Source organism: Cricetulus griseus, chromosome 7, assembly GCF_003668045.3.
Source record: "Cricetulus griseus strain 17A/GY chromosome 7, alternate assembly CriGri-PICRH-1.0, whole genome shotgun sequence".
Lineage (NCBI taxonomy): Eukaryota > Metazoa > Chordata > Mammalia > Rodentia > Cricetidae > Cricetulus > Cricetulus griseus.
The window spans coordinates 122,513,830-122,534,127 of NC_048600.1; the positions used below are offsets into that span (position 1 = coordinate 122,513,830).

Genomic DNA, 20,298 nt, shown 5'->3' on the forward strand with positions numbered 1-20,298 from the left:
AATCCTAGCTTTTAATCCTCCATTCCACTCATCTCTGGAAAAAAAAAAAGCCAATGCTCAACATGCTGGGGTGGGGGTGCATTGAAGGGAGCAACTTCCTTCTATTCCCCCTTCTTTCCCCTGACTACCAGTAACTAGTATTCAGTCTGGGTATTTCAGGATGAAGACAGGCTCATAAGACAGCTCTGCCTAACAGAAATACAATGGGAGACATGTGAAATGCAATTAAGAGTGTCTAATAGCTACATTGAAAAAGAAAAAAAAAAGAGTGAAATTTAAAAATACCATTTAGCCCAAATATCTTAACCCGGGATCAATGTGAAAATTATGCAGGAGAAATTATTACCTTTTTGGGTATTAAGTGTTAAATTCATGATGTTTTCTACACACACTGCCCTAGAACATACATGATGAGGCTGTTAACACCCGCACACTGCAAGTGCCTACTTTATTTATGTATTTAGGCCCACTTTATTCATGTTTGTCTAAAATTGTCTTCCCTGTTTTCATTTTCAGATACTTATGGGGTAAAAGTTGATTGAAGTCGCCTTTTTCTCCAAAATTCTTTTTTTTTTTTCCTTCCTGCAGCTGAGATTTCCTGTGCGATCTGCCCGCCTGTCCTGCTCACCACGCAATCAGGGATAATATGGAGGGCATTAGCAGGACTCAGGCCTCCCTTTGGGGTTCTTTCCCCGAGTCTTGTGCCTCGGTAGGCACCACAGGGCCTCCACTGATGACAACAGTCAGATTAGCCGAGCAGAGGCTTGATAAGGGCTCAGATTTCTTGGACCGGATGGCAGGCCGAGTCCGGAGCCTCGGGTATCGCAGGGCCTACTCAGGATGCGCAGTCTGTCCGTCACGAGCATCCCAGCATCCGCCTGCGCTCAGCGGTGGCAGATGCGCCAGGGCCTCCTCCGCCTCCTCCAGGGAAGGAAAACAGCAGGAATCTCCCCGCCGCCCGCGTCCTGAACCCCCTCCCCCGCCCCACAGGATCCAGGGCGGAGTCGCCCACCTGTCACCGAAACGTCCCACGTGGGTCAGCCGGAGGAGGGGTTGAAGGGAGGGAGAAAAGGCAGAGGCGTGGAGGGAGGCAGACGCGGGAGCCCTGGGAGGAGAGAGGCTGAGAGCGCTCAAGCGCAGAAGAATCTAGAGGACCCCCCGCAGACACCTAGAGACAGGTAAGGATGGGGCAAGTGAAAGAAAGAAAGGAGACAGAAAGCAGGTTAGCGGGAGGAGAGGGCGAGGAAGGGGCTGTGCAAACGCGACGAGATAACACGGGTGGATGCGCTAGCCAGAGGACGGTTCTAGGCAGCAGGCGACGGGGCTCAGGGTGGGGGTGGAGGAGCCCGGGCGTCGTCCCCTTTAAGGTTGCCAAGGCAACCGCTCTGGCCAGAGCGAGGCGCATTGACGTCAGCAGCCGGGCGCTGATTGGCCGCGGTCGGCTCGTTTCCGGTGGAGCCGTCGCGGAGCCGCTATCGCTGAGAGGAGGAGTGAGGCTGCGAGCCGAACCCCGAGGACGCCCGGTACCCCGGCAGCCTCGCCCCGTGCACGTCCCTCTCGCGCCGCCGCCGCCCTCCCGCCCGCCGCCCGCAGTGTGCGGATCTGCGGCGGCTGCCCCGGGACCGGCCGCGGCGCCCCGCGCGCGTCCCTGGAGGAGGCGGCGGGAGCGAGCCAAGATGGCGCCCCGGGGACGCGCTGCGGGGACGCCGCCCCTGCGCCTCGAGGCGGCGCGCGGCGCCCGCGCCGGCCTCGCCCTCCCGCGCCGCACCTGCGCCCCCTCACGGCGCCCTAGGCCGCCCGTGTTCCCCCCCCCGCCCCACCGTGCCGCCCCGGCCTCTGGCGTCCCCGTGTCCCCAGCCCTGCGCGGCCTTCGGGCCTCCCTCGGCTCCCCGGCCGCCTCCGCCCCCGCGCGCCGCGGCCTCCGCGCTCGTCCTCCCTCCCCCACTTCCTGAAGGACAACAGCTCGGTTTTTAACCGGAATCCGCCATGGTTCTTCCGTCTGGTCCTGATACTCGGCTGTAGTCCTCGCCTCCACCTGGTCATTTCTGCGTTTGGCTCCCCTCCCCTCCGCGGGCTCGTCTCCCTCCACCCCCTCCCTCCACTCGGTGACTCCAGCCTAGCTCCGTTTCTCTTTGTCCCCCTTTCGCTTCTCCTCCTTTCCCGATTTCCAACCCCCCCTCCCGCCTGTCCCCTCCCCCCACCGCCCACCCCAGCCTTCCCCGGCCTCCTGCTCAGCGTCTGAGGCCTTTTCTGCCTGGCGAGGGTTGAGGGTGGTCCCTCTGCACCCAGTGGTCACGGTCCCGAGTGAAGTGAAGGGCACTTTCCTGTCTCCCTCATGAAAATCCGCGGCGCCCGTTAACCCCTCCAGCTCGGTACGGCCGTGGGGACAGCTGGTGACTCGAGGGAGCTACAGTAGATAGGTTTCTTGAGCAGAGAAAAGACAGCTCGAACTAGATGACCGACCCCCCCAAGGCCGTGTTCGTGTTACTTGGCGTCCTTCAGGGGGATTTGGGCCATGTCAGCAACAGGCTCTCCAAGCGTTTCAAATATGTCTTCCAGTGTAGCCCTTCTGAAAGTGATGGTTTCATCAGAAGCGAATTGCCTCAAGCATCTGCCCTCCCGGATAGACAGTGCAGTGACAGCTTTAAAGTGTTTTGTTTTGGAGGGAGGCTAAGTCGTGTTGGGCTTTGGAAAATAAGCACAAATGTGGCATAAAGACATACCCGGTTAAAAAATATTAAGGCTATAAAATTAGATGATTTGGGGTTTCCCATGGTGACTGCAGTAATTTGGTTGGAGTCTTTGTATTGTCTTTACCAGTGCTTGCCTTTTTGGTCCTTGTAATACATAAGCTATTTTCCACTTACTAGGCCCAGTTGAGCTGTCTGTATCAGCCAGAGACCAGACCTGAGAACGATTTCTCTGATCAATTAAATACATATGTACCCATATGCTTGAAAGCAAGAAAGATTTGTTCTACCCTTGTTCCTGGTGGCCTTCAGTATTTGAAATGGAGAAAATTCCACTTTCTTTTGTTTCATAAGGTGTCTGACCTGGAAGTATGGCAAAAACAAATGTTATCTTACAGTAAAACTCTTCCCACTAGAATTTATTCTGAAATACCGGTGGCGTGCCTGTCTCTTTGGGGTTTCTAATTTGTGTGCTTGTCATGGAGCCACGAACTTTCTCCTGATCTGTTAATTGCTTGTTGTTGACCTTTATCTTGAAAGTTGTCAAAACAAAATGATAACAATGCAGCACTTGGAAATAGTCCTTTATCCTGGCATTTTTTTTAAAGTCACATTTTTACCTGGAGGGTCTGTGAGCTTATAATTTGAAAAGTGGCTAGTGTCGAATTGGTTTGCAGAGTGGAGAGAGAGTCATCTTTTAATCTCAAGTGCTTAGTAATTAAGAGTTAGGAGGAAAACTGGACTGTTAAAATGCCAAGCTTTTAATCCGTGGCAGCTTGGCTGCCCATTATTGCCTTTCTATTTCACATTAACGTAGTTTGTATCAAGTTTTATCTATTGAGTCATCCTGTAGGCTTTATACCCATGTATTTTTTTTTAAACATATTCCTGTCTAGATAAAGAAAATCTTAGTTTGCTTGAGTTCATTTTCCTGTACTACAACCTTTTCAACTCTTGCCGTCTAGGGCTGGAGTTAGAGTAAAAGACAGTAGAATGAAAGATTGCTGAGAAAAGGCACCTGAGGCTCCTTTTGTGTTTCAGAAAATTTGATTCCACTAATGCTTGGCTAATCAGCTTCTCTGCCCTGGTGGTTTGCTATGTGACATTAGCTGTGCTTGTGGGACGGTGGTGCACACAGGGGAATGTCAGGTGTTCTTCATTGTGCCTGTGCTTTCACTTAGAGCCGACCTGTGTGCCCTTGTATTCTCTGTCCTGTTTACCATTTACACATTTCCCACGTCATCACCATGATGTCTTTTGCAAGATCACTGAATGAAATTCCCTTAAGGCCCGAGTCCTCAGCATTGCCTCACTTGCTCAGTAGGGCATACTGGCTCAATGCTTCCTTCCAGGAGTTTAGGGTCTTCTCTGACTGGGGGTCCCCAGCTCAGATTGAACAGTAGGAACTAAATGAAGCATTTAATTGTGAAAAATTCAAATTCTGCATGTATTTTATATCCCACCCTCAACTCCTGTTAACACAAGTCACAGGCCAAATTTGTGCTGTACTGTATAGCTGACCTAGCACGCCCGTGCCTTTTCTCCCAGAAAACCATGGCGTCTGGCAGTACTACCACCAGTGAGGAGGAGCGGAGTCTCCGGGAATGTGAGATCTATGTCCAGAAGCACAACATCCAGGCCCTGCTGAAGGATTCTATTGTGCAGCTGTGCACTGCTCGACCCGAGAGGCCCATGGCATTCCTTCGGGAATACTTCGAGAGGCTGGAGAAGGTAAAAATAAGTGGGGGGAGGTCTGCGATGACCATGGCAGTTGTTGTTAGGGTCAGTGCTTCTGCTTGCTGTTGATTTGTGCCTTTTGGGAGAGGAGGAACTCTGACCAAGTAAGAAGTCTAATAGAAATTCAAATTAGCATGCAGTGAAGGGTTTCTTGGTAATTTAAATCAGAATCTATCAGAAAGTGAATCAATGCCGTTTGGCTGTTAAAGGGTTTCCAAACAGTTGGTTTTGACTATTTTAAATAGTATTTAAACAGTATTTAACAGGTAGAATCAATCAGATGTAGTTTGACAGTTGTATGAATTGAGAAATAGTTGACAGCCGATAGTGCTCTTCTTTAAGAAAGCAGGAGAGCTTTTAGTTTATCCCACCTTTAAAACTGTAGTCATACATCTGCATCTAGCTTGGGGTGGTGTAATCGAAATCAATTCTGAACTCTCTTGATTTACTGTTAGATGGACAAATTCACTATATAACGGGATGATAGGAGATTGATGGTTATCACATTTTTACTGTTTATAAAGTTGGTTAGGACTTGTTTGCCAGAAAATGTGCAATTTGATTTTTATTCTCTGTTGTTGCATCTGTATTTTGTGTGGGTCAGTGTGACCCACAGACACACAGATTTACTTATTTTTATCTATATGAGGGTTTTGCCTGCATGAATGTATGTGCACCATATGCTCATCTGGTGCCCACAGAGGTCAGAAGAGGGTGTCAGATCCCTTGGAGCTAGAGTTCTGGATGGCTGTGAGCCACTGTGTGTGTGCTCTGGGAACTGAACCCGGAGTCCTCTGCAGAGAGCAGCATGTGCTGCCTTTTGCATCTAGGATGATGCTTCTATGTACTGTCCTCAAGAAATGATGAGTGCAAAAGTTTGGTTCACCCAGTAGTGAATTTGATTTGCTTCTGTAAATCTTTGGGGGTGAATGTACCACTTTGCTGTGCATATTCAAGTTTTGAAGAGGTTCAAACTGCTGAGCCTCATTTCTCTGATTACATGGTTAATACCTAATTTTACAGTAGATATAGCTGCAAAATTAACATTGGTTTGGGCAGTTTCTTACTGGTCAAGTGTTTACTTAAAAGAATATGTATATGGAGATTTTAAAAAGGTATTTGAGTAACTTAGTAAGCAGGTATTTTACACTATTTCCTTGGAAATCTTTAAAATGCTGGTGATTAGAATGATGAGACTAACTGGAAGAAAAGAAAACTGCTAACTAGCACCTCTGAATACAGTCTTGCCACCTTGGATCTGTAGTAGAAACGCTGACTTTGTCTTACTAAAGTAATTGCTAAATAATGGACATACCGGCCAGGAGTGTGCTCTGTTTTGAAATCAAGCGTGTTCCTGGAGATCTGGGCTGAAATGGGTCACGGTAAGGCGATCCCTCTTCTTTGGCCATCAGTAGAAATCAAATGAGAGGATTAAGTTGGTGAGACATTAAGTGCCTATCTTTTTATAGGGAGTGTTGAGTGCGTGACACCAATTTCAAAGCCTGTATTTACCACAGAGGTGTTTAAGGACTAGCCAAGGTGGAAAGCAACAAATAATCGTTATTGTAGTTTCTCTGAGGTTGGGATTTTAGAATTAATGTGCACAGACCTTCCCCCCACCCCCCACATAAGTTACATAATAAAACGCCTTTCTTGTATGTTGAGGTTCTTTGCTGACTTGCTGGAGTTGAATACATGTAATATTCCACTTGGATTTTTAATTAGCTAGATTTTTAGCCTTTTAGCAAAGCCATTATTTCATATGTTGTGTGTTAATTTTTATGTCTGAAAATAAACCCATATTGTTACCATCTCCTTCCCCAATAACTAGGGGTTATATTTCTGGAACTTTCAATGACTTCAGAAGAAATGCACAAAAAGTTGGTCAATGGAGACAGCTGCATTTTAGTTGAGACCATTGTGCCTGGAACTTGAGTCCTCTTATGCCTGTATTTACTAGGTCCTTACCTGTCTGGTGAACAAGAAGAGTTGTATCTATTACTGTTGGGTGTCTCCTGTGACTGACACACACTCTCTCTCTCTCTCTCTCTCTCTCTCTCTCTCTCTCTCTCTCTCTCAGGGGTGTCTCCTTTGACTCTCTCTCTCTCTCCTGTGACTGACTCTCTCTCTCTCTCTCTCTCTCTCTCTCTCTCTCTCTCTCTCACACACACACACACACACACACACACTCCTATATCTTTCCCATTACTTCAGTTGTGGAAAGTACAGTATTGATATCATTTTGCTGAGGCAGCAATTGAATCTAAGGGAAGTTAAATCATAGCTGTGATCCCAGGAATTACGTTTTGCAGCAATAACATGTAACCCTGGAGTTTCAGTGTATTTCTTGGTCATGTGCCTATCTTTATCTATCTTATTCTGGATCTGAGTGGAAAGAACAGCCATTATTTAGAGCATGCTGATCTCGAGGCAGCGAAAGAACAAATTCAAGGCCACTAGAGGCAGACCACAATAGCGTGCTTGGTATGACGAGTCCACTTAACATTCTGCGGCCCAAGCAAATCATGTGCCCAAGCCTCAAGTCTTTGGGGGTGAAGCTTGTCTACAAAGAAAGATGACAAGGGCAGGAAAGAAACAGAATTTGAACCTAAGAGTTGAGAGTTTTAAGCTCCGTTCAGTGCAGAGCATATGCAGAGGAGTCAGGAATATTACTAGTTGGAAAATAGATTCAGAGCTAAGAGGGAGACTCACAGCTGACTGACAGTAAGTAGCAGAGTACGGATATAAAAATGTGTCATTGCACTAGAAGTTGGTGATCTCAGTCATGTGTCTGAGTCATTGAGATTAGGTTATATTCAGATTGCTGTTTTATAGATTCACTGGAATCCACAAGACTTAAAATCAGAATGTTTTTGTTAACCAGAATTACCTTTAAAATTTGGTTAATTAGATTACAGTTCCAAATGTTACTTCATTTGTGAGGTAGGAGTGTGTGTGTGTGTATGTGTGTGTGTGTGTGTGTGTGTGTGTGTGTGTGTGTGTATGTGTAGGTGTAGTATATAGCGTTGGTGTATGTTAGTGGGTGCACATGGTGCATGCATGCATGTGGAGGTCAGAGATTGATGTCAGGTGCTCTCTATCTTTTGAAGCACGATCTCTCTGAACTTGGAGTTCACTCATTGGTTAGCTGGCTAAAGTGGCTGATCCGAATGCTAAAGGGGACTGTCTGTCTGCTAAGATGTGTGTACCCCACTCAGCTTTTGCTTGGGTTCTGGGGATCTGAACTCAGGTCCTCATACTGGGGTGGTAGGCCCTTTGCCAACTGAGCCATCTCCCCAGCCCCTCATTTGTGATTGTTTTTGTTTTTATTTTTGTTTTTTGAGACAGGGTTTCTCTGTGGCTTTGGAGGCTGTCCTGGAACTAGCTCTTGTAGACCAGGCTGGTCTCGAACTCACAGAGATCCACCTGCCTCTGCCTCCCGAGTGTTGGGATTAAAAGCGTGCGCCACTATTGCCCGGCCATTTGTGATTTTTTTTTTAAAGATTTTATTTATTTATTATGTATGCAACACTATGCTTCCATGTATATCTGCACACCAGAAGAGGGCACCAGATCTCATAATGGATGGTTGTGAGCCACCATATGGTTGCTGGGAATTGAACTCAGGACCTCTGGAAGAGCAGTTGGTGCTCTTAACCTCCAGCCCCATTTGTGAATTTTTAAATGAAAATTTTCTGAAATGACAATGACTAGTTTGAGGGGTAGAATTTTTTAAAAATGTTTTTGCACTTTGAACTTAGGTGAGTTTTGTAGTTCTGTGTTAATATGAAATAGAAGGGTCTTACCAGTTACTAGACTACCTAAATGAAGTGAGTGAATTTTCTAAAATATATAACTTTTAAATGAGTCAAGGACTGAAATTGTGCCAGCATAAAAGAGTTTATGGTGAAAGGTCTTCCCACCTGCATGTAGCCGAGTTATGGAGGTAATCTGTGGGCGTTTACAGATAACATTCATTTTTAAAAGAGTATTTTATTTTTTTCCTTGTGTGTATGTGTTTGTATGTGTTCATGTAGGTAAGTGTGTGGAGGACTGAAGACAACTTTTGGGTCTATTCCTTAATAGCCATCCGCCTTGTATTTTTGAGACAGGTTTCGCCTTGGCCTGGATCTTCAGTGAGCTGGTACTGTTGCCTACCCAGTGCTGGGGTTACAAGTTTGTTTTCAAGTGGGTTTGGAGGGTGGAACTCAGGTTGTCAAGCTTACTCAAGCACTTTACTGCTGTAGCTGACTCACTGGCTAACAAGGGGGTGATACCCTGTTGTAGGAGTACATTGTAACCATTGCCACTGATCTTCATTTTGGTTGTTTCCAATATTTTATTTTGGGAAAAAAAAAAAAACCAAACAAACCCAGAAAAATAATCAGAAGAAATGTTGCTGTATAGATGTCATTTCACACATAAGCCTGTTTAAGATTTCTAGAGGCAGGATTATTAGACTACTAAGTTAAGGAGTAAATGTGCTTATAGTTAAATACACTCGTGGATAATGCAGTGAGTTTGTTTTTCTCATTGTGTTTTTATTTCTGGGTTTGTAACTTTGCTTTGAAGAATGGAAGCCCTTCCTGATTACACTAGTAGACAGGGACTCTGTTACCCCTTGGTAGTCACACACCTTGCCTCCTTTTGAGATGTAGAGAGTCCTTGAATTGATCTGTTTGCCAGAGGCAGGGCTAGACTATATAGGAGACAAGAAGTGAGTATTTTAAGTTTTCTTTTTTGTCACTTTTATTCTATGTAATTTGCATACTACTGAGTTAATTTGAAAGATGTTTTGAAGAGTCAAAGAATGGATGAAATGAGTGAAGAAATAGAAGATAACATTTCTTGTTTTATATCCCTTCAGGCCCAGGAACTTTTTTAGAGAGAGGTCGAGTAGATAAGAAATCCTTGATGTCACTCTTCATGTGACTTGGCTAAAAGCGAGCGGATGGCATTGCCACTAATCAGGTGTGCTGTGCCACCCTGAATAACAGTGTTGGAATGATTTTTCTAGGATTTTATTCTGCTGTGTACCCCCTCCCCCAGTTTGGAACTGATTTGTTCTCCTTATGTTGGTATTGGAATAGGTTTGAAGTGAGCTGGGCTGTCACTGGAATTTGAGAGTACCAGCTTTCAGATTCTGAAAAACAACTTTCTTTTAGGAGGAGGCAAAACAGATTCAGTGTCTACAGAAGAGCGGCACTCGTACCGACTCCAGGGAGGACGAAATCTCTCCTCCTCCTCCCAACCCAGTGGTGAAGGGCCGCCGACGCCGTGGTGCTATCAGCGCTGAAGTTTACACGGAGGAAGATGCTGCATCCTATGTTAGAAAGGTAGTTTTGATGCCCAGGCTTGGGAACTGTCTCTGAGGCTCACCTTGTAGTCAGCTGTGTTCCTTTGATGAGTACGTGTTCTCTTTCAAAGAAAGGCGAAGGCTCACTTGTTATCATTGAGAACTGAAGACAAAGTAGTGATTATAAACCAGTGAGTGATTGCATTTGGGCCTTGCTGGTCTTCGTGCTCTTTTGCAGCAGCAGCAGAAGCTGTCAGCCTCTTGATACCATGTAATTCATGTTTTGGCTTTTAACCTTTTTGATTTTTCAAGACAGGGCTACTCTATATAGCCCTGGTCATGCTGGAACTCTCTATAGACCAGGCTGGCCTCGAATTCACAAAGATCCACCTGTCTCTGCCTCCTGTGTGCTGAGATTAAAGAATTGTACCACCTGGCTTGGCTTTTAACCTTTAATTCTACAAGTTGCATTCATGCTGGTCCAGTCTTCCTCGGAGCCTGGCAACATTGAGTTAGGTTTTAACCTTTGGGGGAAACAGGCCCCAGGCATGTGATGTTTGTGAACCGAACAACACTGTATGATCACAGTTAGCAAAATGACTGTTTGCTATAAAGTGCTTAGATTTGCCTCAGAGTGATGATCTTGGTCTAGGTGTTTTCAGTTTACTTGTTAACTTGGAATCAAGTACTGACCTTTAAATACAAGCCTGGCTCTAGGCAAGAGGATTAATCAGTATTTGTTGAGGACTGTGAATCATACAGGTGTGTTGTAGTGGAAATATTTAACTTAAAATAGCCTTGTTTAAATACCATTATGTAGCATGGCATTTAACTGAAATGCAAGATGCAAACATGAAGTGTCTTTGGTTTCTAGGTTGTCATTTGTCCTTTAATATTTTTCTAGGTCATACCCAAAGATTATAAGACAATGGCTGCTTTAGCCAAAGCCATCGAAAAGAACGTGCTGTTTTCACATCTTGATGATAATGAGAGAAGGTAGGTGCAGGTACCTGTTTTTACACTTTTCCCAATGGGGTGGTGGCACCAAACTTTTGTCACTGTTGAATGTTGTAGGCTCTTAGTTGTGTGTACCAAGTGACAGAACTGAGAATCTGAGAGCTTTAATGCTAAGGTGGTTTGAAATCTGCAGAAGAGACCTGTGAAGTCTAACCCCAGACCTCTTTTGTCCTGCAGTGACATTTTTGATGCCATGTTCCCAGTCTCCTTTATTGCTGGAGAGACAGTTATTCAGCAAGGTAAGGGCTGCTGCATGCGTTGTGGTTCTAGGAAAGGAGGTGAGATGAGAGTGCTTCTTTTTTTTTTTTTTTTTTTTTTTTTTTTGGAGTCTGTAGGTCTTGGTATTTTCTTCTTCATTAAACAGTCCTCTGAGTTAAAAGGAACACTTTCTCTATGGGACTAGTATTTTTGGTAACTTCACCATTGAAGGGAATGTCTATGTTATCATTGGATATTGTATAGAATTTCAGAACAGTAAGTCACATATCCTTTTTATTGATTTTAAGATCAAATAAGCAAAACCACCCACATTCTACATCATATAATCAAGCCATCTGTTATTTGGTTCTATGCCTGGTACAGAATCTTAACCAGTTTTGCCCATGTAGACATGAATCTTCATAAGCCAAGTATTTTCCCATTTTGTGGCAGCCTAGCCTTTTTCTTATTAACTGTTGAGTTGTTTGTTATGTTTGTACATTCTGTAGCAGTTAACTTTATGTAAGGGGTTTAACATTTTTAAAATTAGATTTTATTTTGTGTTATGTGTTCGCACATGGGCATGTATGTGCTGCAGCCCTGGCTTGTGGCGTTCCGAAGACATCTTGCAGAGATTGGTTTCTCCTTCCTCCATGTGGGTCCCAAAAATCAAACTCGGCTTGTCGGATTTGGCAGTAGGTGCCTTTGCACACTGAACTGTCTCATGGGTCCCATAAGTGGCTTTATTATAGTACAGTTTTAAAAGATACTATGAGATGACCAGAAGGAATGGCTAATGTCATGTCAGTCTTTGAAAAAAGCCTTGCTTGTTTTTTCCCTTAAGTTCAGTCATTTAGCATCCACCCACGAGTTTACTGTTTAATATTAATTTGATCGTTTTGTTAATGGTCTGACTTTTTACTGCCTTCCAGGTGATGAAGGGGATAACTTCTACGTGATTGATCAAGGAGAAATGGATGTAAGATTTACTAATAGCAAAAATGTGTTGATAATCTTGATTTTAACTTTTAATTTCTAAGCAATAAACATAGTATTTACAAGGGCAGATGATGATAGCCTAGATAAGTCAATTTGCCAAGTATTTTTATGACACAAGTTTAAAGGTAGCTTGCCTCTCTATACATAACTGTTCACTACTTTCACTAGGGTAGCAGTTGGAAAATGCATGTATCCTATGGTGTAAGAGAGCTCAGGGCTCCACTGTGGAATTAGTACAGCTTTTAAAATTTCTCTTTTGTTTCTTTAACCAGTGAAATGAGGATAAAAATCACCTCAGTCTCCATAGGATTATTCAATGACACATAAAGCAAGCGCCCAGCACAGCATTCTGTAATTGTATGTCTTTTGATATTGATGCTTGTCAGAACATTTGTCCTCAGCATCTGGCTAGGGCACCTTGATCACATCATTTAGCTTGCCAACTGTCAGTGGTTTTGCTCTGCTCTGTTTTGCAGATGTAGTGTATATGCTAAAACAGGTTCAGAATTCTTCCTTTGGAAAGTCTGAGAATTAGCAGAGTTGTATACAGTTAGAAACACTTTTTTATGTCATTTTTATTTTAGGTTTATGTCAATAATGAATGGGCAACCAGTGTTGGGGAAGGAGGGAGCTTTGGAGAACTGGCTTTGATTTATGGAACACCTAGAGCAGCCACTGTTAAAGCGAAGACAAATGTGAAGCTGTGGGGCATCGACCGGGACAGCTACCGAAGAATCCTCATGGTAATAGGCTAGGGCTTCAGCATGTGATTTAGAGCTCTGGTCTGCACTGTTACCACCAAGTTAAAAGGAGGCTTCTTTACTTTTAATGGATGAATAGTTTGCATTAGGTTCTGGTTAATAATAATAATATTGCTTGAGACAGGGTTAGTAAAACACAAGTTAGGTCAGGAGTAACCAGAGAAATATGTGTAGGTTGTGGTCAGCTTGTCTTAACAGTCTGTCTGCTAGTGGGTGAATCTTAATCTTACCCACTGTAGATTGCCTACTGGACTGGTTTTAAGTGCATACGGTCATTTAAAGCTACCCAGAAGTAATCATCTTCTCTCAACCGAAATGGGGTTATCCATAATAAACTCATGCTGCCTTCTTAGAGGAATTACCAAAGCAATAAGACCATGGAGGCGTTATGCTTACAGTGAGATTCCTTGAGAAATTGTGATAACCTTACAGAGCTTTAGGTGTTTTAAGTCCCAGTGAATAGTCCTAGCCATCCTGAATGGTTTAAGTTTTCCTGGTGTCCACAGGCTGTTTGAAGATGCATAGTCTGGGGCTGCGGAGATTAAGAGTGTGTAGTGTTCTTGCAGCAGGCCCAAGTTTGATTTCATACACCACACAGCTCAAACCACCTATAACTCCAGCTCCAGGGGATTTGATGCCCTCTTCTAGACTTCATAGGCACTGCACTCATGTGCACAAACCCATACTCCAACATACACATAATTAACAAAAATGCCATCTTACAAGCTTTGAAGTTTTTGTGGGTGTCTCTTTTGTTTAAAATAATATTTTTACTTGTTCTTTGACAATTTCACATTCCTGGACCTGAGACAGAGCGACTCTTGTCCCTCTTCCCCTCTGTGAACCCGTGTGTGTACATATTTATATGTATATGTATCCCACTGAGTCTTAGTGCTGCTTGAAATCCCAGTGCATGGGCAGCCTTCCAGCGCCACACCCCTAAGGAAAAATGACTCTTTCTCCCTTGGCTTGTTTTCATTAGCTCCTTAGCTGCAGGTTCCCCTCCCCCCCCTCTGGTTTTCTATGCTGTGTGCATCACAATCCATGAACGATGAAGTCCCTTGTCTGAAATGATACAGTGTTTGCACATAACCTGTGTACATACTCCATATACTCTAAGCCATCACTAGCTTGCTTAGCTGCGATATTGAAAGCACAGTAAACATTGTTTAATAGATGGTTGATGCATTCTGTAGGAAACAAGAAGAAAGTCTGCATGTTTAACAAGTATGTCACACACACCCCATAAATAAACATTTCTGTATGTAATTGACTGCAGATGTGGAACCCGTGGCTATGTAGGCCAGATGGTGTGTGTAATATGCACATGCGAACATACACACTTACACAGGTAGATGTAGTAGTATTGGGGTCAATTACCTTATGTGCAGAGTTTGTCAAAAAGCACATAGGGTATTCGTGTTTTCTTCCAAGTACACCCAGTCAACTTTGTCTTAGATGAGATCTAGAGTGTTGCGGATGGTATGGCACTACAAGCCTAGTTAAGTTAGGACTGTGGGCCTGTCCTTGTCATGTAGCTGGCAGTCATCTGTTCTCTGCCCATAGCCTGTGGGGAAGGAGATACTCAGCCACACTGTTGATGGGCGTCTCACGCCTGTTCATGCATTGGCTGCTTAGTTGCTTTCTAGAGAGCTGCTTGGCATTTCACTACTTGCTAGAACTGTGTCCTCCCTTGGGCTGCACACCTGCTCTTTGGGATCCTAACAAAGAGCTTTGTGCAGAGCTGCATAGTAGCTCACATTGCAGTATAAAGAAAAATGGTTGAGAGTCAGGCAACAGCAGTAGACTTTGTATTTCCTCCTTTTTTAGTTTAAAGTGTAAATCAAATTATTCTGTAGCATTGTGTGATAGTTATATCTCTTTTGGACATGACTTTCTTTTTTTAATAGGGAAGCACTCTGAGGAAGAGGAAGATGTATGAAGAATTCCTTAGTAAAGTGTCTATTTTAGGTGAGTTTTGGAAAGTTTTATGAAGAACTGATAAATTGGAGCATTTGTGATACTTGGCACAGCTTTTCACATGACTTAAGTCTCCTGGCTCACTTATTTGTGTTTTCATACATGTTTTTGCTTGCTTTTGCAAGTCATGGTCATAACAAAATTTTGACAGTGTTGAAAGTTTGGCAATAGTAATTTTAACATGTATTCATTTAACTTGCTGGTGCATGACAGACCCTGTAATTAGCCTTGGGAAAAGCCTTCTGGCGGGGTAGATGCTGCTTGTTCCTCTTACAGGAGCAGGAAGCTCTCTCAGTGTCCTAAACATGCTGGGGACACTACAGTTATCCCTGCTTTAGCTTTTGTCCTGGTCACACACATGGCATGGGTTCTGTCTGAGAAAAGGTAGATTCTTTGTTGGCTTCTTTTGAAAAGATCCAGACCTGTTGAAATTTAAAATGAGCAGGCTAATTGGCCATACTTCTATAGATTTCCTTACATAGATTGGGAGATGTTAAAACTTGTGCTGTGTGGGGTATGAGAGGTCATTTCCCCAGATGACAACCTGCTGTTGTTTTGTTAGAGTGATTTGACTTTCTTGCCTTATTTGTCCTGTATGTTAGTGTTTTGAACATCAGTTGGGTCTGTGGGAACAAAAGTTACTTTCTAGCTCTTTGTGTTATTCCAAGGTAAATGTAAATTGAGTTGAGGGGTTAAATGAAGAACCTTTGGACTGGTGTGAGGGGAATCTGTTACTTGCTGCTGATGTTCAGAATTGCATTTTCTTAGCCCTTTGCCATGGGATGCAGTTGATATGATCTAACCAGAGTTAAAGGAAGGCTCTGAGGACTATCTGCAGTCATAAGGCAAGTCCTGCTGAGACTGGCAGTGACTGAAGACAGGTGTTTTTGCCATGCACCTAGAACAGTCCTGTCTGGATGTTGAGTGGGGATGCTATTAGGTTGTCTGTCTGTAGTTTGATTTTGCTTGTGTTTTATTATTTTTCAGCTATACCAAATCCATAGAGACAGCCTTTGGATTCTTATCTTTCAGAGTCTCTGGACAAGTGGGAGCGTCTCACAGTGGCTGATGCATTGGAGCCTGTCCAGTTTGAGGATGGACAGAAGATCGTGGTGCAAGGAGAACCAGGGGACGAGTTCTTCATTATTTTAGAGGTCCAGAGTTCTACATTTGACTCCTTGCAGAGTTGTTCACCTAGAGGGGGTGCAGCTGATCTGAGTAGCTTTAGTTTTAGGGCTACCTGACAGTTTTACTTAAAAATTATCTTTTACTTCAGAATACAGCTTTGTGTGTAAATTTCTACAGTTTTAATAGACTTTGAGTCAGAATTCTGGAAGGGCCCTGTACATGATGGGTGACATTACCGTGCTAAAAACCCCTCAAGCATAATATGATTCTGAACCATTGTTGTTGAAAACAAGGGCTTAGGCTATTGGATGATGACTTACAATTCTAAAAGTTACTATGTTATCTGAAACATCTATCTATAATCCTGCTTGCTGAACAGGTTCAAATAGCATCTTCAGAGACTGAACTCTGTCACACTGCAAATGCAGCCATAGCAACGTGAACTCTTGAGTGTGATAGTCTCACTGACATTTTATTTTAGAAGATGAAGCAAGCTGGGCCTTTACATAAAGTTTACTAACCTGACTCTAAACTCCTTTTTAAGTGCTTGAGCTTGGTGAGAACCTGGGTGGCGGGATGCAGGTTAAATGGAAGTCATAGGGCATATGGGGAGGGGTGGTAGGGCAGAGGGGGGGGGGATTACCTGACCTCTTCTTACTAAGCACATAAGCACAAGTTGAAATAACTGCAGAGCCCTTCCCTACCCTTTGTAGGGTCTGATGAGGCTATAAGGGATCTTTCGATTTCCCTATGGGTTAGGAAGCATCAATTTAGCTTCATCCTGATGTTCTTACAGGGCACAGCTGCTGTGCTGCAGCGTCGGTCAGAAAACGAAGAGTTTGTTGAAGTGGGACGGCTGGGGCCTTCTGATTATTTCGGTATGTTGAATTTCTTGACAACAAATATATGATTTAAGTATTTTTTAGTGTAGTTTTCCATAATGGGAAACTACACTAAAATTTTTTTTTTCATTTATTTATTTTTGAGGTACAATCTGGCCTGGAACTCACCCTGTAGACCAGGCTGCCCCATGGGATTAAATGAGTGCACTTCCTTGCCCTGCCCTTTTTTCTTTTTGAAATAGGGCCTCAGATAACAGTGTAGGCTGGCCCTCTTCAGATCTGCTGCCTTAGCCTCCTAAGTGTTGGGATTATTGTCATGATGCCTGTTAGATTTCTTAACCTATACTCTCAGAGAAATACTGTAACATTTAACTTTACTCAGTGAATAGATGGACGTGGGGACACATAAACACACACCTGTGTCTTATGTAGCCTTGATTTCCTGAAATTCATTGTATAGTGAGTCTAGCTTCTAACTACTAGTCATCTTTCTGTCTGCCTCCACCCCTTGAGTGTTGGATTGTAGGCATGAATGACTGACTGTAGGGACTTTATTAGTTTTTGTTTTTTTGAGACAGGGTTTCTCTGTGGCTTTGGAGGCTGTCCTGGAACTAGCTCTTGTAGACCAGGCTGGTCTTGAACTCACAGAGATCCGCCTGCCTCTGCCTCCCGAGTGCTGGGATTAAAGGTGTGTGCCACCACCACCCAACTAAGTTTGCAGTATTTGTTGTTGTGTGGCCTCTACTGAGTTTGTACATCTTTGTTCTCTTTCTCAGAAGTGGACCCTTTAAGGAAATGGCTTATGTAGATGTTAGTTGTTAGTCTACTCTTACTGATTGCTCTTCTCTTTTCCAGGTGAAATTGCCCTGCTGATGAATCGTCCTCGGGCCGCCACAGTGGTTGCGCGTGGCCCTTTGAAGTGTGTTAAGCTGGACCGACCCCGGTTTGAACGTGTCCTTGGCCCATGCTCAGATATCCTCAAGCGAAACATCCAGCAGTACAACAGCTTCGTGTCACTGTCCGTCTGAGATCTGCCTCCTGTGCCTCTCTTCTCCCCAGTCCACGCTTCACTCATGCAGACTGCTCTTTCCCTATCCGCAGCGCCAAGTAGCCACTGGCTTCACAGCTTCTTGTCTCTTTATACTAAAAGTTGCTTTTTTCATTTGGAGCATTGACTGAATGCTCGTCCACAAATAAATAGAGAGTTCTATGGACTTGGCTGTTAACGCTTCTCTCTGTGCAGTGCTAGTGTTCAACCTGGGCAGTGAGTGCCATGCTTTTTGGTGAGGGTGGTCCTGCACCAGTGAATTACCGTAATGATGTAATAAAAGTGCAGGGGTTTCTAAGTGACACAGATTTCCATTTCCATATGACGCAAGTGACATATTTAGACTGTGGCCATGTTTGCTGTATTTCTTTATAGAATAAATGACTTTAACTTTTAAGGATTAGAAGAATGGATATAGAAAAATCCTAGTACAGTAGAAAGACATCTGCTTGCAATTCAACTAGTTTAAGTGTGGGAACTGCCCATGTTTTGCTAATTGCCAGACAGATACAACTAGTTCAGCCTTCTCAGCCTGGTTTTGTTTGTATATTGCTAGTGTTTCTTCTCCAACCCTGAACTGTTTCGGTGTGGCTGTCTATACCTGCCTTTTAAGTTTGAAATCAAATAGATGGCCAATACTGGGTGGTGACTTAATTACATCTATCTCAGCTCACAGGTTTTAATGATAACTACTTATCCAGCTGGTGCCAAATACTGATCATGAGATGCAGAACTGTGAGGGAGAATTTGAGGTCTGCACTCTTTGTTAACTGTCATTAACTAGTGTGATCTGCCCTCGGTTATTGATTCTAGGAGATTGGATTTGCGGAGAATAGACAGAGACAGGACAAGCCCCAAAGAAAGAAATGGAGGCAGTGTTGCTGAAAGTGGATGGGATCCGGTGTCCAGAGACAGGAAGCTTTGATCTTGAGTTAGTCTCTCCCGGGTTTATGTTAACGAGGGTGGGTAGGATGTGGCTGCATTGTGGTCTGAAAGGCCATCCTGCTGAAAGTCCTACCTTTTCCTGTCTAACCTTGAATTTCTCTGGTAAACTTTATTGATTTCTGTTTGTGTGTGTGTGTGTGTTCATTTATTTTTTTTGAAGTAAACTTATGTTTGAGTCTTAACTGTATTTCAGTATTTTCCAGCCTTATGTGTTATTATTCCAATGATAACCAACAGTTTATTTTTATTACTGTTATTTTTTAAACAAAGTTTCTCAGTTCCTAACTAGGCATGCTGTGGTTTATGTACAATGTCAGGTTCTATTTGGGAGTGACTGCAAGCATTTTCCATGTCTGTGCAGATGGTTCTGATTAATAATCCCCTCCTACCGTTTCCCCTAACTTAAATTGGTTATGACAGATTTTTTTTCTTGATGGGTTGAAATGCTTTTAGGTTGTTACTAACTTGGGAAAGAAGTTTCATTTAGGTTTTAGTGTGGGGTAGAAAGCTACCTTGTTGCTATTTCTAACTATCTTCAATGAGGGTTTTTCTGTACTTTGTGTTTGGCTATCTTTTTTATATTTAAAAACTAAAAATGATGTTATTAGATTAAAGCTTAATTTGATATTTGTTTAAATGCCAAAAATGTACTTACATGAATGATGTAGAATGCCACAAGATGCATTTTTGTGTGTATATATCCCTTTGTTGTTGTATACAGATACACACCCTGCTTTCCAGAGAGCTCCACATAATGCTAGCTTGCTGGTTACTCCCTTTTGTAGTTTTTACTCTTAGACTTCTCAAGATAAGTCTAAATTTAAAAATTACCACATTTAAAGCTTTATCGTTGTGCAATTTAAATATTAGTCAGAAGTTATGGTTGGCATACTGTGTCTTTGTGGACTCTAGGTACCATCATCTCTGAATGGGTGGATGAATCAGATCTACTAAGAAAGCGGAGATGGCCAAAGGGACAGTTGCTGTTTCCTGGATACTAGTTTGATATACTGTGTGCTAATCTAATATACGCTGTTCTTTTGTTACAGACTGTCTCAATGGTAGGTCACAGAATAAAAAAGATTAAATAATTTAAATTCTTAAATGAATCAGTTTCTCTTCCTTTTCTCCTTTTCTTCCTGCCCCTCCCCAAAAGTTCAGTGGACAAGAGTGAACATGAATTTTGGGATTCGTGTTTTGACAAAAGTAATGTATGTATTTATTTTTAATACGTTCCAATTCAATTTGTCATAGGGTGGATCTCAAAACCTTGTTAAAATGCTCAGGGGTGTGTGGCAGATTGACTAACAAGTTGCGGAAGGAAGACTGTCCAAAGCCATGGTTTCCTTTTCACAGGACAGACCTGTGCACGCCTTGTGACTTTACACACTTGCTGGGAAGCTTGGTTTCTGTGTCAGAGGAGTTTGGTTTGTATGATATGCTCTTAGCTACTTAGAGATGTGTTTATCTTGCACATATCAAGCCTTGTTTCTAATGTTTGCTCCTCAAGTTTGAGGAGTGAGCTGAGTTACTCCGTGTATTGATAACTGGGCTCTTCATGTGCAGGGAAGCCAGCATTAGTGGCTGAGTTCTGCTTTGTAAGGTGTACCTTGTACAGGTTCAGAATTCCTTCCTCCTACCAACTGGATGGACCATA

The 20,298-nt window shown here is 43.3% G+C and overlaps 1 protein-coding gene across 2 annotated transcripts; it reads left to right on the top strand.

The window, feature by feature from the left end:
* The first annotated feature begins 1,029 nt into the window (after positions 1-1,029).
* On the top strand, positions 1,030-19,738 carry Prkar1a (protein kinase cAMP-dependent type I regulatory subunit alpha). 2 transcript variants are annotated; one of them, XM_027425806.2, is made up of 11 exons: positions 1,030-1,178; positions 4,239-4,421; positions 9,593-9,763; positions 10,628-10,719; positions 10,918-10,979; positions 11,871-11,917; positions 12,522-12,680; positions 14,609-14,669; positions 15,711-15,832; positions 16,603-16,684; positions 17,504-19,738. In XM_027425806.2, the coding sequence occupies exons 2-11, from the start codon at positions 4,245-4,247 to the stop codon at positions 17,674-17,676; spliced, it is 1,146 nt and encodes a 381-aa protein (XP_027281607.1). In that variant the 5' UTR covers positions 1,030-1,178; positions 4,239-4,244; the 3' UTR covers positions 17,677-19,738. The 2 variants fall into 2 exon arrangements, with proteins under 2 accessions (XP_027281607.1, XP_035303216.1); XM_035447325.1 differs by lacking the exon at positions 1,030-1,178 and adding an exon at positions 1,470-1,590 and having other exon boundaries at positions 4,232-4,421.
* The last annotated feature ends 560 nt before the right edge of the window (positions 19,739-20,298 follow it).